The 17406-nt window shown below is 44.0% G+C and overlaps 1 protein-coding gene across 1 annotated transcript; it reads left to right on the plus strand.

Annotated features, from left to right (window-relative positions):
• Window positions 1-261: 261 nt before the first annotated feature.
• On the plus strand, window positions 262-12243 carry LOC136679013 (PR domain zinc finger protein 1-like). Its single transcript, XM_066657264.1, has 7 exons — window positions 262-419; window positions 2552-2803; window positions 4643-4762; window positions 6261-6513; window positions 8976-9829; window positions 9944-10072; window positions 10183-12243. Exons 1-7 carry the CDS (start codon window positions 393-395, stop codon window positions 10735-10737), a joined length of 2190 nt encoding a protein of 729 aa, XP_066513361.1. The 5' UTR covers window positions 262-392; the 3' UTR covers window positions 10738-12243.
• Window positions 12244-17406: the final 5163 nt, after the last annotated feature.

Raw genomic sequence — 17406 nt, forward strand, 5'->3', positions numbered from 1 at the left:
CAGTCGGCTTCAACGAGAGTGGTGAGACTCTGGTGAAAACGGCAGACAAAATTAATGCAATACTAGGGATTGAAGGGGGGAGACAGAGAGAGAGAGAAAGAGAGAGAGATAGAGAAAGGAGGAGGAGGTGGAGGAAGAGAGGGGAGGAGAGGGGAGGAGTAAGTGAGGCAAGTAGGCGGAGCCAAGAGCATTCAAGACAGAAACATGCTCAGTCAGTCAGGCAGTCAGTCAAACTCGAGACGCTCGCAGGAGAACACACTCACCATCTGGACTTAGCAGTGGGACGGGAGAGGGAACGAGGGGTGATCTGCACCTGTCCCACAAACACACTCCCTCTCTCTCTCTCTCTCAAACACACACACACACACTCGAGGGAGAGATCAGACGGCTCTATGTGTGGCTGGAACCAAAGTTTGTCGGTGAGTGTGCCTTGTTTTTTTCTTTTTTTTTTCTTGCTTTGAGATTTATGTCCTTTGGAAAAGTGCTGGAGAATCAACCAGCTGCTGGATGGCTCTATTTCTGGTTGCTCTTGCTGATAATTATTAGCTTTATGGGGTATTAATGAGGGCTGGTCACTGGATAAATGGAAATTGGATGTGCTTATTAGGACTCATTTATCACAAATACATTTGTATATTTAATGAGCTGCATGTTATTTATATTTTCTTAAACAAAGCAAATCTGAAATTGTGAAATGCAAAATTGTAAACATTTTTTAAAAATGTGATTTACAGATAAAATAACTGTAAAACTACTTAATTAAGAGAAAAAATGCTAAATATTAACTTAAGTCTATGTAATGACTTCATTTAAAGTAAAAGTTTAAAGTCAAACTATTTAAATTCCTGTCCTTGTCTTTAATCCACATTTAATCCACACTTTTAAAAAAATTGCCCAAAACTGTGAATAAACACGAGTTATGATTGGTGCAGAATTCCTAAAATTGTAATTGCATTTTTAAAGAACTAATCTGATAGAGTGTGGTCAGTTGAAGGGCTTCTTTGTGTTATTGGTATTAGTTTGTACTGTTATTATTATTATTATCATCACATTTTTTAAAAATTCTTTGCTGAAAAAAAAAAATAGGAAAAAAAAGCAAAAAAAAAAAAAAAAAAAAAAGCTTGCTTAGTTGGTTCTTGTGCAGTTTCTTGGTTTCACTATTAGTTTTGATCTCGCAGCTGTCCTACACGGCCCATTTAGTGCCAGTGTGTAGTATTTAAGTTTTTTTTTGTCCTAAACATAGAAACAAAAGCAGATTTTAATTGAATGGGTTTGGATCATTTAAATTTGTTCGACTGGTTTGAAATTTTGCTGAAACTTGTACAGGAAAAACTGGCAAATTAAAAGAACATTCTTGTTTTTGGTGAATCAAAAATGTACGTAATCAAATTAATTTAGTGCGAAGACATCTTCAAAACTGGACGAGCTGCTCTTCAAAAAATCAGTTGAAGATTCCAGAATTAAGAACAATATTAAAACATTCTTTATGAAGTTACGATAAATCAGAAGAGCGTTTGTAGTTAACGTGAAATAGTTTTTCTCATTTTTGTAATAAGACTTCTTCATATCTGGCTCTGTTTTGACACGTTATCTGACTTCTTTATATAACGTTGGTCTCAGCTCTCCCGGTTCTGAACGTACACGGACGGTCCTGTGTGGGAAGTGTTTGAAGTTTGTTTGCGCTGCTGTGGCCCCCCTATGGAAAAAGTTGTGATTCGTTCCCTTTTGTTCTTTCTATTCCCTCGGACAGTTTACACTGCTCTAGAGCTCCAGGTCCAAATTTAGCTCCATTCAGATCGAGACGGCACTTCCTTCCTCTGCCGTTCTTGTTTGTGACTCTATTTTCCAGCCAGAGCGGAAAGGAGGAGAAGAAGTGGGGAAATGGCTGTAGGGATAAGGATGGGTTACGGAGATAGAGAAGGATGGAGAAAGTGTGGAGACGGCCGTGGCAACCCCCTGCAAGCTTTTGATGAAATAGAAGGGGCTTTGGACTGTAGTTACATTTGTGATTCAGGCTTAAATGTCTATTAAAGATTATAGCAACTGATCACTGAGATGATCTCCAGTTTTATTTCGTGTTAATTGTGTGGTCGGTTTCCATTTCATTAGCCTTGGGTTTTCTAATGAATAATAGATGAAGTGATTTTCCTTTGTAAGACTTTTTTCCAGTGTTGAAGAGTTCATTTTAATTTCCTATTTGGCTGATTTTTGCATCTGGTTTGATGGTACATCAAAAAGATGAGTGTGTTCATGTCTGAGCAGTGTCTCTTCAGGACCTGGGTCGATTCAATTCAAGCGTCTCAGGAAGGGGTTGATTAAAACATATTTAAAGATCTTATTTAAAACTTTATCTTCTCGTAAAGTCAGTGGCGATTGATCACTGAACGTCTGGATCTGAGAAACTGGCGGTAGGACATTTAGAAGCGTAACTGATAAAGGTTTGGGGATATCTCTGTTCAGTTCAAAACACAGTGATAACAACACAATGTTCATTTTGTCCAGCAATGTTCACGAACTAAGACCTCTCTCGCTCTCTTTCCACCCTTCTCAGGCCGCCTCTCAGCATAGCTCAGTCATGTTGACCACCGAGGGGGTTCCCCACACCGCCGACCAGGTGGACCCAAAGATGGACGTGGAGGACGCCGACATGTCCAAATGGACGGAGGACGAATTTCAAGAGAAGTGCACCTACATAGTGAAGGACAATACGTGGGACAGCCCTCAGGAAAAGCCCGATCTGAACCGTGCCCAGTCCTCACTTCCAAGGAACCTGGCCTTCAGATACTCAGCCGACTTTAAAGAGGTATGTCTCCTTTCAAAAAACATTCTCTCTCACACACACACACACACACACACACCACAGTGACTCAATGCTGTCTCACACTCTCAGACTGAGGAACTCATGGCCTGCAGCATGGTGTTTGGGATTGCGGTGTAGGATTCATGTGATACTGTATATGCCATCTGCTCGTAAAATGCTCCATGAGTGAGTGCGCCTATTGTTCCTGAGAGGGACCACCTTAACGGTCAGTCTTGAGGAAAGGAAAGTGTTGTTGCCATCACGAGTAAAGCGTTCTGAATTTTGGGGGGATTCTGAGAGGGTGGGTGTCATTCTGGGGAACGGAATAGTCAGTTGCTCACAAAAGTCTTGATATGTTCAATTTAAGAATTATACAGTAGGCTTATGAACAAGAAAGACAGAAAGAGGGTGGATCCTGAGGAAGAGGAAGACTGAGAGTGAGAGAGAGAGGCAGCGCAAGTAAGAGAAAGTCAGACGCTCGTCATCCGTGTTTATGACATGCCTCGATAAAGCCACTCCTGCTAATCACCCTGTAATTAATCTTCTTTATCTTTGCTGTTGACAGTGCTTTGCAACTCATGTCAGGGGGAAAAAATAAATAGAATAAATACAGTTCCTTCTCCAGAACTGTCCACAAACACACACCTGAGAGAGGACAAAGTTAAGAAGGAACGCGAGCTGCTTCCCCCTCACATCAAACGTAGCATTATCAGGGACAGACAGTGATGTCTGTAGGGGGACAATGGGCAAACTTCCCCTTGATTCTTCGTTTGAGGGGGAAAACCTTTAAACCGTACCCAGATCAGCGCAATAGATTTTCTCATCACTCACCTCTTTTGTCTTATCACTTCCTTCAGGATCAAAAAAAAGGAAAGACAAAGCTACTTTAAAGAAGATGTATTTATTAGCGGATAGAAAACAGATAGAGGGGAGAGATAGAGAGAGAGAGAGGGGGATGAAAAGAAGTGTGGAAATACAGACGCCTTTGCACGAGCCTACAGCGATTCCCCCTTAATAAGTTATCAAACAGGACTCCTAATCTCCGCGATGAAGCTCCGCTCCGCTGTAGGTTTTGGAAGCAGCAACGGGGGATTTCCTGCCTCTTTATCCACTCGGCTGTTTGTGTTTTTGGGGCGGGGGAGGTGGAAGAAAGGTGGTGGGGGGGGATGAAGAAGAAGAAGAAGGAGATGAAGAAGTTTGGTTTCTGTAATCCAAAAGCCCAGACAGCGGCGTTCCTCTCCATCTCTGAAACTCTTTTTCTTTTTTTTCTTTCTTTTTTTTGATGCTGTTTACCTCAAAGGAAGAGGCGTGTTGTAATCGTAGGTGTAGATTTGTGCTTTGAGGCCTACAGTGGCGTTTGATGTGGTGGGGTGAGCTTTGGTAATGAGGGCAGGAGGAGGGTCCAGGTGTTTAATGAGAGGTGAGACGAGGCCAAAGTGTGTCTCTTGCAGGCCTGGACATGACCTTCTGGACACAACTCTGGGTTAGAGACTGGCAAAAGCCATTCATTGTAGTTAACCCAAGTGTTGATGAAACTGATCGGCCCCTTGGTGTCATACTCGAGGAGGACCACAGCGTGCGGGAACCCTAGGACAGATGTCCAAACTTCTACTGACCTGTAATATTCGCTCTCACACGTTATTAGATGACTAAACTTTGATTCTAAAAGTAGCACCTCCAGTGAGGCTTCATTTTAATCACTGTCATTCTTTCTCATAAATACCTTGAAAACTGCTTGTAAATCCCTCGTTGCGTAGAGGTTTATGACATGATGGAACATAATGTCAAGTGTAATAAAATTCTTGGATTATGTCTTGACATAAGCCATTTTTTCCCTTCTAGGTAATTGGTGTGGTGAGTCGTGAGTACATTCCGAAAGGCACACGCTTCGGCCCTCTAGTGGGGGAGAAATACACCGCAGAGAACGTCCCCAAAGACGCCAACAGGAAGTACTTCTGGAGGGTGAGTCGGTTGTTTTCTTTCAGAAGCTTCACTTTCAGTAAAGGGGGAGCAAAAAGGACCAGACAAGAGTGAGAGAGCGAGAGAAAAAAAAAAAAAACAACGCAGCCGGTCACTTCCTGTTCCACTGACTTACTTCCTGCGTGACATCACGGGTGCAAGCAGAGCATGCTTATAGAGAAAAGAAGAAAGCGCTGAGTAAGAGTATAGTGTTTTGGGAACCACAAAATTGCGTCGGCAGCCTGGCTGACAGAGAGTGAGCGTCTTGCACGATCTTGTTTTGACTGTGCCAGTCTTGAGTGTCAGAGGAGCGTAAAGTCAAGCCCCAGATACAGGGATATGTCACTCACTCAGTCAGTCAGTTGGTAGCTGGAGATCTATAGGCTTTTTAGAGCTGACGGTAGGCCTTGGCATTGTGCGGGAAGCGTCACCAAGCTGCCAGTAAAACCTGTGCAGCGCTTGCTGCATCTTCCCCTGCTTGTGGCTTTCAGGGCTTGGCTGTGTACAGCTGTCGTCATGGGGAAAGTGCCAAGTCACTCTGATCACAAACCAAACCATGACAGTGAAAATTCTTGCAGGTTTGTTTTCTTCAGGACTATTTAAAAAAATATATGAATGAATGGTCACCCACCTTTTCTGAATAACCTTAAAAACCTAGCTCCAACTAATCAATGTAAGCTTTTACACGCTAGAGAAGGTGTTTTTAAGACTTCAGATGTTTTAAGTTGGAACCAGGACTTGAGTTGGTGACCACCATATTACATCATCTTAGAGTTCCCCTAATGGAACTCTGCTCTTTACCTACTAAAAGCCCTGTGTGTTGATATTTGCTGTTCTTTCCTACCTTACAGGAGATCAGAGTAGTACTGAGATGAGGGGGTGTGTGTGTTGGGTTGAGGTGTAGGAGAGTACAGTAAAACAAGTAGCGGAGGAGTAGTTTTTGGTGCGACAGAAGAGAGAGAGAGGGAAGCCTGTGAGGAGTGACGTCATGAAATAAAGCGTTCCTGGAAACAGACAGGTTAGTGTAAACAAGACTCGCTAACCTTAAGAACTAGCCCAAAACAACGTGTTCCACTTCATAACCCTTAGAGCATGAGCTAGGGACTCTGTGAGAGTTTGCGTACGTGTGTGTCTAAGTGAGATGAGATAGAGTAATGGAGAGAAGACATGCAGATTCAATCTGAGAGTGTGAGTGCTAGTGGGGGCGTGCAAGCTGAGTCAACTGCGTGGCTTTATAAGAGACTGTAAGACTTCACCCACTTGTCTATCAGACTCGAGGGCGAGCGCAGAGCAGCATGATGAGGAACTGAGTGAGTAGAGACGTTGAGTGACAAGGCAAGGACTCTTAAAATATATGATATAAAAATTAAACGTTTAAAAATAAGTAAATACATTAAAAAAAGAAGCGCTTTTAGAGAAGGCAAAGCTACCCATCACACACAGTTCTTCAGTGTTTGGCAAGAACTTGCTAAAAACAGTACTACCTCTTTTCTGTGTTTAGATTTATGCAGAGGGCGAGTTCCATCATTTTGTGGATGGTCTGGATGAAGAGAAGAGCAACTGGATGAGATACGTTAACCCGGCCCATTCGCAGGAAGAGCAGAACTTGGCGGCTTGTCAGAATGGAATGAACATCTTCTTCTACACAGTCAAGGCCATCCCAGCTGATCAGGAACTGCTGGTGTGGTACTGTGCCGACTTTGCCCGTCGACTCCACTACCCTCCTTCGGGAGATCTCATGATGCAAAAGCTCAGTAAGTAGAATTAAAATATATGTAATTATTTATATATATATCATTCTATAAAGCAATAGTTTGAAAACCGAATACACACAAGTTCCTGCTAGTATTCTTAAGCCTGCTATTTAAGGTTGTGCAATCTGTAGGTCTATATCATGACATACAGGCCTCAACCAACCCGTGATCTACTAACTGACCCTGAAATCGAGTCTGCCTGTTTTAGCCTTACCTGTCGAGATCCTTTTGTGTATTTAAATAATGGTAGAGTATTATATACTAAATGGTACCATTGCACAAAGCATGTGGCAATCAAAACAGGGTTGGCCATTCTTCATGGCCTTTTCTGACTCCAGATTAAGCCAAGGGGAAGTGTGCTGTCTTCACTGGAAGGATGTAGTCTGTTATTATTGTTCTGAGAGAACACGCTTGTCTCCCTTTCATCGGAAGATCAGAATTCCTCGGTCCACTTTGCGCCTGTGTTGTTGTCGTCTCTTTCCCTCTGCGTAATGTTGCTGTTCGGTAATGTTTGAGCCTAATTACATAGGAGGGGAGGTGCATTGCCACAGTCATCTGCACTTAAAGCCACTCTTTCAACATGAAAGCCTGCTCAACACGCTCAATCTGTTATTGCTCAACCGGTAATAAAAGTCTCAAAGCGAAACCTTTTGTGTCGTAAGAGACAAGAGACAGATAGATAGAGAGAGCGCGGAGTGAATGAGTGAGTAAGGAGGAAGCAGACAATGCTCAGGTGTGGCGGGAACAGACCAGTCTTACTGTCTCCACTCCCCTGAGCCATGCGCATGCCCTCAGGCTATATAGGACAACACTGCCTGGCCCCCTGAGCTGCACATGTACTCGCACACAATTGCTAGCCTGTAATTAGGCCTGCTGACCCTCGGCTGACACCCAAGCTCCTACCTGCTACCTGAGAGTGAGAGCAGCCCGTGCATCTGTCCAAGCATCAAATCAAAGCCAGTCATAGCACAAATAGCCTTGCAGCCACTACGAGGTATGACTCAGTGTAATGGAATTGGCCGAGATGACTGGCAGGGCCTCCCACATGGGACTGATTTAGAAAAAGCTTAGGCAGGCTAAGTGTATGCTTGACTGGACATCTTCTGCCTTCTGAGGTAACGACAGTGCTTCAGCCTGTCTTCTGAGGAGTTTTAAGCTATCACTGTTTTGTAACCTCTCTCTCTCTCACACACACACACCGAACTGAGATATGCCTAGGGGGACACGGGCAGCTCTTTGGCAGGACTCCTTAATTTATTTGGCACTTTAAAAGAGGGGGTTAGAGAGAGAGTGAGGGTGGGAGGGTGTGAGGGGGAGAGAAGAGAGAGGGAAAAGAAAGAAAGAAAAAAAAAAACCTCCTCCATTGACTACTTGAACTTCCTGGCGGCAAGGCTGCGCTGACAGATTGATATCTGGGAGATCTCTGGCTGTTTGTTTTGCACAAACTCTCCAGGGAGGAACAGGATTGGCGCTATCTCTGCAAGGGACCTTTGGGGTGGGGGGGTCGATAACTTCTAACTGTGTTTACACGTCGTTGCTGGAGCGGAGGGATGGGGGCCAGATTAATAGGGAGATCCTTAGGATACTCATCTTGCTAACCACACACACACACACACACACACACACACACCCAGGCCCAAAAAGAGCCTCAACCCAGGTCACAGGAAAGGAAGCAGGAAACAATTTTGATTATTTACATCCTCTTTTAAAGTCTCTTCTTTTATGAGGAGATGTACAGAAAGGGAGATTAGGGAAAACCACGTGAAACGTAAAATTGATCTCGTCAGGCAGCGGTGTGGACTGGTTAGGAAGCTGTAACCAAACCTTCAGGATGTAGTTGTATACTCCTGAAAGATTTGTAGTCTTTAGATCCATTTTTTAAACACACGCTTCACCTAGGCGAGGTTTGCTAAGGGGGCCAAGAGAGATGCCCTCAAGTTTCACTCTGCTTTCAGTTGCTGTGGAGGTGTGTGGGGTAAATGGAGTCAGGGGCTTACTAGTAGGAAACTTTCAATCATCTGCCGCCACATCCATTAGATAGTATCAGTGCTTTGAGCAGAATCCACCCCACTCCACTACTCTGCCCGGGATCTGCTGTCATGCCTCACATCCTGTCTGCAGCCCCGAGCTTGGGACAATCTGTCAAACTGTCGCCCCTAATTGAACCACTAGGCTGCTTTGTGCTCTTTACATCTACTAGGCTGGAGAAGATCTATGTGCTGTGCAACAATGGATCTCCTGTAGCAAGGGGCCAATAGTGCTGCGAGGAGCTCATTAGTAGCCCCAGTGGGGCTGTGCAGTAGAATTTAAGCATGACACAAAACATTGCAGTTGTGGATGATAATCGTCAAATATGATTAAGAAGGTCAACCATTCACTGCTGGATTGCTGAAGTATGCTGATAGATTTAATTTCTGACAAGTATTTGTTGTCTGATGTGCTTTTGTACTTTGTATCTACAGAACAGAGTCTGGCAGATGTGAAGCAGCAAGTCACAGATGAAAAGCCTGTAGTAAAAAGGGAGCACACAGTCTCAGAGATCTTGAAAGACACGTGGAAAGAGCCTGCTAGGCCCCTGCCCACTCGACCCCACTGTCCAGTCAGTCCTGACCGGCCCATCTATCCCCGTGTCGTCTACCCGATTCGTCCGCAACCCCATTCCCGCCCGACAATCTGCTTTGCCGCTCGATCTCCTGGACAGTCCTCGACCACACCTAGTCCGTCGGCACGCAGCAGCCCCGAGACAAGTCCCGAGAGTAGCCCTGCACCTCGAGATATCAGGGAATCTCTGCCTGCGCTACCCCCTTCCATCTACAGCTTGGGCCAGTACCCTGGCTATTCCCCACCTATTCCCATTTCACATATCTACCCCAATCCACCTTACCTCCACTACCCTCCTCAAGTGGGTGGAGTGTTCCCTCGCATGTACCCCATCCTTAACGGCCTTCTACCACCTCACATGCCCCACCCGTCACCACTACTTCCTCCTGAGGGAAGTCGGCAATTTCTGCTGCCACCTTATATGATCCCACCACCAAAGAGTGCCTTCCCTAGGACAATAACTCCCAAAGACAAACCTCATGCCCCTGTCAGCGGTTCCCCTACGGCTGGCTGCGCTGCCTCCCCTGACCGGCAGCCTGCCAACCCTACCTCAGCCCTACCGGGCACTGGACGCTCCGAGGAGGAGGCAATCAGCAAGAAGAGAGGCCCAGCAGGCTACAAGACCCTGCCGTACCCACTTAAGAAGCAGAACGGAAAGATCAAGTACGAGTGCAACGTATGCAGCAAGACTTTCGGACAACTTTCCAACCTTAAGGTACAGCAGACTCCTTTTACATCATTCTGCTTGCACACACACGCTGTTATACTTATACATGTCTGAGCTATGAATGCGACTCTGTATCTAACCTCTGCTCTAATCTCTGCTCAGGTGCACCTGCGTGTCCATAGTGGTGAGCGCCCCTTTAAGTGTCAGACTTGCAATAAGGGCTTTACTCAGCTGGCCCACCTGCAGAAGCATTACCTGGTCCACACAGGAGAGAAACCACACGAGTGCCAGGTGAGCCTAATCTCTGTTCTCTAAACAATTAAAAAATAATAATAATCTTCTGTGAGCCCAAATGAGAAGGTCCTTCTATAGTCCTTAAAGCTCTCGCTCAATCTCCACAGGTGTGCCACAAGCGTTTCAGCAGCACAAGCAACTTAAAGACACATCTGCGGCTGCACTCGGGTGAAAAGCCCTATCAGTGCAAGCTGTGCCCAGCCAAGTTCACCCAGTTCGTCCACCTCAAGCTGCACAAGCGGCTGCACACGAGAGAACGCCCCCACAAGTGCCCGCACTGCCACCGCAACTACATTCACCTGTGTAGCCTACGCCTCCACCTCAAAGGCTACTGCTTGGCATCCATGCCATCTCCATGCTGCAGCCTGGACGAGCTCAATCGCATCAATGAGGAGATCGAGCGCTTTGACATCAGCGACAACGCTGACCGGCTGGAGGAAATAGACGGGGTGGACGTGGAGAGACTGGTGGAGAAGCAGATCCTCGGCCTTCTCTTCAGCCGGGAAATGGACTTCAAGACCTCCTACCACAAAGGCAGCGATCTTCTTCCTCTGCCCCTTTCCAACCCCTACGGCCTGAAAGAGCCAAGCAGTGAGACGTCTGTCATCAAACTCCTACCTGTCAAGGTGAAACAAGAAACTGTGGAGGCAATGGAACATTAGCCCCAGCTCTAGCACACACCCACTAAGAGACATGCTGCCCATCAGAGCTTCAGCTCCCTGGGTCTGAGCAAGGGGCAGCCCACAGGTGTTTATAATACTTCTAATAAGGAGCCAGGCTCAGGCCATTGTCTTCAGGGACTTACTGTACTCAGGGCTAAGAGACACTGTTGCTGGCTGCTAGCGGTCCAGTGTGTCCTACACTTACTTTAGAGACAATCATTTACTCTTAATATCATAGTAATATTATTGATGTCATTGATGTTTGTTATTTTTATTCTTTAATAATATTTGGTTCAGTTTAGTATGCAACCTCTAATTTATTGTCCATTTTTTTCCCTTCAAAAACAATAATGTTTACAATGACTGGGTAATTCATTGTAATTGGATGTTATGTACATTTCCTTTTTTTTTTGTTCTCCATTCTTTTGTATATAGTTTCTCGCAGCCTGCGTTAGTTGTGTTTGTTTGGCTTCTAATATTGATAAGTTAATGTCTAAGAGAAACGAGGAGCTTAATTCAGGGTTTTTCATTTCTTCAGTGCAGGCTGGTATTTAAAAAATAACAAAAAAAAAAAAACAAACAAAAAAGGTAGCTCTTTTTGTGGAAGGCTGGAATTTTGAATTTCAAATGTTAGGGAACAAAAATAACTTTCTGATTACCCTCCCACAGGCCTTTCACTAATTTCTGTAAAGCACTCCTCAGTGTAACACAAAAGGGCATTTTATATATTTTCAACAAGTTACCTCAAAATGTGTGTGTGTGTGTTTGTGTGACAGAGAAAGAGAGAGTGTGTGTGTGTGTACATAGTCTAAGTGTATGTTCTGAAGGAAGTCAGAGGCATATATGATATTTATTGCTTTTCTACTTGAAGAAGAAACCAAATGTCCTGGAGTGGTCCAAATGAACAGGAGTCTGCTCGCATGTAGCACACAGGCTATGAAGCTGAGAGTACGTCTCTATTCATTCACTAATTGTTTTTCGAGCAATACTGATACCAAAAGGGGGGTATGGGAAGAAATAAAAGGAAGGCGGAGCTAGTTACCAAAGTCCATTCTTTCAAAGAGCAATGTGTGTCTATGATGAAGTGTTAGTCGCTCTTTAGCTGTCTTCTGTTCTGTAGATTTTTTTTTTGTTGTTGTTTGCCCTTTTTGCGCTCATGGACGGCACAAACCAAAGCGCCTTGGTCTTTATATGCACTGGTTCTTCATCGTTTTGTTCATTGTTTTTTTTCCCCGTTTCTGTTTTCTATTTGTATGTTGTTTTATTTTAATGTATTTTAGATCCGTTTTTTTGGTTTCTTTTCTAAAGGCAGCAATACGTGCCGCAAAGCAGTAGCATCTCCTCATCTTTTGAATTATGACCAAAGTCTTCCCCACATCTTCAGCTTTAAACTAAACAAAAAAAAGAAAAAGAAAAAAAGAAACTCATCTGTCTCTATGTTTACATACTGGTTTACATAGCTATTTAAGTAAGTTGTTCAAATGTAAATTATGATATAAATGTTCACTGACCTAATGAGACTTTGCCTGTGTGTCTTTCCTCGTCATATTATTAATATTTTAAAGATCCCCCCTCCCTCCCACCTCCGGTGAAAATCAAGTGTTGAGTATTTCCACCACGTGTGGTGTTTTTCCCGCCGTGGCTGAACCTGGAGCGTTCCCAAGACATTCTCAAAAACACGGATTCAGACAGCCTCAGTTTCTTACATCATAAACCTTAAGAATCAACTTTGGCGGTGGGAGGAGGGCATTTTGAAGGCAGTAGGGAATTTTTGGGAAATAGTTTTAAATATTGTTGTGATCCACTGAAAAATATCTCCAAAAAAATAGTAACTTTACAAGAGACGGAAAAAACGCATTAACTTTCTATGTAAAAAAAATGTATTCCAAATAAATACAATTGGAGCATTTCTATTGGTCCGTTCATCGTAACATTTTTTCATATGGACAGTGACGATATATAATTACGACTAACAGATATGAGTTTTTACGTAATATAATTTGAAAAAAAAAATCTTAAGAAAAATCCCAGACAATTCCGAGAACAAAAAAAAAAGTTGGTCATCCCTCACCTTTAATACTTTAAATGATTTATTAGAAAAATTATTGATATATAGTTTATTAAGTGTAACATTAAATGCACAATAACGAACCCATTCTGTTTTTATTTTTTGTTTGTTTTTTTAAGCTCAATAAATCTCTAGTCTCCTCTTAGTCCTATTTGACAGAAAAATCACTGAAATGACAGACGAATCATGGAATTCATTTTCTGACTCAGTATTTTCATTTTGCGTTTGAACAGGCGCCCTGCTTTGTTTCCAGTATCTTATTATTACTACTACTGGGGAAACCGAACATTCAGATATTCACAGAGAAGGTTCCACTGCCCTCGTATTCAAGGCCAAAAATAAAAGGGAGAGAGGCTCTCAGTTGCAGAGTGGGTGAGCCTGGGCCATCTCAGAGCAGTGCTGATCTGAGGTCAGCACCATGGACTGAGATCGTTCTAAATGCTTGAAGAATCTGATCCCAGATCTGCGGTCCTACTCTGACACCAAAAGAATCTGCTCGGGCTCGCGGAAAAGAACAACGTGTTATATTTATGACTTATACTTATGACTAAATACAATGTGAACGGATGAGAACTGCTTCGTAATTCTGATAAATATTCCGTAGGAGTTGCTGTGTGTTTGGTACATTCCCACTCAACGCCATCTCAAATAGGAAATATCACAAGTAAACATTTAGGCGAGCGCCATTAAATACGTTCACTGTGGGTCTACATTGTTTAAAACATACGCTGTATAATACAGCATGTCAGCAGTCCACCCACTATCCAACTCAATTATATCGCTCTCCGTCACACGCTCACACTCTCTAACTATCTTGTTTTCTGAAAGAATGTATGTCTTTCACAGCGCCGGAGACGTTTCCAGAAAACAGCCACTGCAAACGGCACTTACAGTAAACAGACATTCCACATGAGAAATTTAAACAGTTGAAAGACACAGTCGACAGTGACTCAAGAAGACCCCGTGGGGCCTTTTTGGAACTTGCCGCCCATGTGTCCCATCAGGCCCGAAGCTTGGCCTTACGCATTAAAGAAGAAACAGATGGAAACCAGGCCCGGACACCCAGAACAGAGGCGGAAGGGGAGACATCCGTCCCCAACCAAGTCCTTGCCTTTGGGGATGCCATGTGAGATTTCTCCCCTACTATTATGAGTCTGTGGCAAAACAGAAGAAGCCTGAACTAGCTGCTGCCTTTAGTGTTTAATGTGCCATGACGACACTTTGGCAAAACCTGGCCGGCATTCCCATGCACGTCCACCTCCTCGCTTGTACCTCACTTGCACTGCGGAAGATCAGAGAGCATGATTAGGATTTCCGAGCCACATTCCATCTACGTTTATGGCCCACATGTGAGCTTTTGAAATATGAATGATAATTGGCTTTCCTCACTTCCTGCGGGGTCCCACCACCAGCAGCACCAGTGACTCAGTGAAACCACCAGACTTGACAAGAAACATCTGCTCTTTCAAATAAGCTCGATTCTGTGTAAATAAGGCAACACAGCAAATGAGATCAAATGAGACAGAGGGTGAGGTTTCATTTACTGTAAAGAGGGAACCCGTCACATGGGCGGCAAGTGGTGGTGCAGTACCTGAGGGTCTGAAAGCCTGCAAAACATGTACTAGAAGGGTTTGTATGGTTAGCAACATTAGGGTGCTTAAAATGGCACATGGATTCACTTGTATCTGTGCATTAGCAGTTTTATTTGTGGATCTGGAGTGTCTACCAACCCACAAACCTGTGAAATAAAACCAGTCAGGGTGCTTTTTTTATTTATTTATTTTTTTATAAAGGCTCACCCCATGAAAACATGGGATAAATCAAATAATTCGGCACCTTACATAGAGTTCAGTTTGAGATATTGCCACCTAGCAACCCGCATGAGGACATGGAATGTGTGCAGTCAGTCTAGTGTGTGTGGGTGTGTGTGTGTGATATCAATTTGAGGAATAAAAATAAATGTATTATTGGTCATCCACTTTGCTAGGGGGCAGTGTCACAAACACATAAGGTCCTAGAATTGCGGTTGTCTTAAACCGAAAGAGGTCCTAAAACCACTGAACCCCTGGTACTAAAGGTATATCATACCGAACCAGCCGATCTGAACCGGTGGGAGAGCGCGGTTGTGCTGTTTGATCCTTGTGGTATTTTGACCAAAGCAGATTAAGCCACAGAGCTGTGTTCGGGACCAAAATGCCCCCCTTTTCACTTCAGCTGAGACACTGGGCACGTGTTGCCTTAATACTAGGAAACAGAAAAAGGACACTACTATTATAGCAGCTGTAATGGCTCAAGACTATTCAAAACATGTAGTGGTTTCAAATATAGCTCAAGAATGACTCTCAAATGGTGTAATGTGCTGTTTAAAGCAGATCATCCAGTTGTTTTTCAGTCTGGCTGGAGCACTTTGATTGTTCCTTCTTGCCAAGAGTTAGATTATGCCATTTCCTCATATGCCAAGAGTCCGATTATTTCTTTGTACAACAAATTACAGTCTTCCTTTCTTCACAGCCAGCCAGGAGCCACAAACCACATATCCAGCCCGCCACAAACATGCACACAAGTATACACACTGGTTCCCTTCACTCCAGCATCAAGAACGCTGTGTTTACTTCACCCAGTGGCCACATTTCTTTTGTTTTTCCACTCGTCCGAGGAGTGGATACCTTTTTTTGTCACGTATAACCAAAGGAATTAGACAACTACTCCAGGGCAAGAAACTTAGTGGGAGCAAAACAAAGACAGTGGTAAATTGCAAGGACGTGAATGAAGAGGGCATGATCACGGGCCTGTCCTGTCCTCTGACTGATCACACACTGTCTCACAGCCCCTCAGCACCTGCCAATTAGGGGCCTGGGTTAATGACAGGTTAGTTCTACCCCAGTGGGAGGCTGGAAAGAGGGGGTGGTGGGGGGGGGGTGCTGAAAATGAGAGGGCACCTATGGAAAGAGAAGGGAGAGTTTTGTTGTTTGTTCCTCCAAAGTTGTCCACCCCCATCCCGCTGCTGGAATCCAGGTGTACTCTCCACTTTTTGGAGGGGTGGGGGAACGGGGTGAAGGGTGAGGACGGAGGGGAAAGTTTTCTCCCGACACCTCGTATAACTTAACAGGCCATGGCTGGGTTATGGGCTTCAAGTCATCTCCGTTTTACTCTCACACCCCCGTAATCAGCGCATTTAGAAGAGCGGACAGGCCAGGGTGACGAGGGAAGAGGTCTCCGACGACGGGAAGAGGGAAAGCGACCTGAGCCCCTGTCCACTTAATCATTACGGGGACTTCAAAGAAATCCGGGGCGAAAGAAATAGAGCCACAAGTCTTCTGAAAGTCTCAACTCTGACACAAGCAAAGGAGAGAGAGATGTGGATTGAAGAAGGGACCGGTGACCAGGCGCAGGCCGACGGAGATCGGAAGAGAGGAAGCAGAGGAAGAGGAGGAGGAGACAGGATCCTCTGATCTTTTTAGTGACGGCTTTACAGGAATGAGAGAGCAGGGCTAGGACGGCTTTTACTTAATGAACTCACGAAGAGTGCAGGGCTCGCTTTGATGTCCACTCCACCACAAAGAAGAACCCCCCCCCCCCCCCCCCCCACATACACACACCAACCACCCCCAAACCAGAGCACACATTCCCTCTTTCCTTCCCCTCCTGTGGTTAGTGCAGCTCACTTTTGACTCCACAACAAAAGAAAGATCGTTTTACAAATATGGTTTCATCTTATTTTTGGAATAAAATATTCAGTTCATTTTCTTCCATCGATGTTTTAAGTGTGTTCTCGGTGTTCCAGTGGCTGTAGCATGGACCGATGAAGGCAACACCACCTTCAGAGGTATCGTCCTGAACCCTTTCATGGGCTCTCTTCCATAAATTCCGCGTTAAAGAGAATTTAATGGATATTTATTTATTTATTACTTTTTTTATTTAAACAATTTAACTCTCTTATAACTTTATGTAATCTCCAAAGTTTTTATTTATTTATTCTTGTTTTACACAGTTCTATGATGAAAGTTTACAAATATTCCCCTCTCCTTCTGGAGAAGAGAATTTAATGCACCTTTAAAACCACAGTTGGTACCTTTAATGACGATAATCTTTCTGTACCGTACTTTTTTTTCCCCCCTCTAACAGTGTAGAGGCCAACTGAGCCCTCTAGATCTCCTGGATTTCAACCTGTGGTCTCTTAATGATCAGGAAACAGATTAGAACCAAAAATGGCGCTTTTCCACTGCATGGGTCCGGCTCCACACGACTCTACTCTATTTTATTTTATTTTTTTATTTTAAATCCCTTTAGCATGAACGGATGATACTGTTGTTGACCGTGAACTAGGGTTTTTTAGACACCTGCTTATATGGATTATTGATATTTGACCTGCAATCCAAAGATTTAAAAGCTCACAGCCCATTACTAGATGATTTATACACCTCTAGCGCCAACTAGAGCACGGTAAATTTAGACTTGTGCATCTGCTGCATTTCATATCATGGATTCCTTGGAGAATAATCCATCTGTGTGTGTAATACATCATTAGGTGGGGTGTCTACTAGTTTTGGACATACGTTATACAGCTGGATGGAATGAGCTTTGTTCTGAAAATGTATGTG

This window comes from Hoplias malabaricus, chromosome Y (genome assembly GCF_029633855.1).
Source record: "Hoplias malabaricus isolate fHopMal1 chromosome Y, fHopMal1.hap1, whole genome shotgun sequence".
Classification (NCBI taxonomy): Eukaryota; Metazoa; Chordata; class Actinopteri; order Characiformes; family Erythrinidae; genus Hoplias; species Hoplias malabaricus.

What these genes read in the sequence shown, in the direction of transcription:
- LOC136679013 (XM_066657264.1), top strand. Translation starts at nt 393, where the DNA reads ATGTGTGGCTGGAACCAAAGTTTGTCG. An exon ending in TCTCATGATGCAAAAGCTCA is followed by an intron (nt 6,514 to 8,975) that starts GTAAGTAGAATT and finishes TTGTATCTACAG; the next exon opens with AACAGAGTCTGGCAGATGTG. An exon ending in GACAACTTTCCAACCTTAAG is followed by an intron (nt 9,830 to 9,943) that starts GTACAGCAGACT and finishes ATCTCTGCTCAG; the next exon opens with GTGCACCTGCGTGTCCATAG.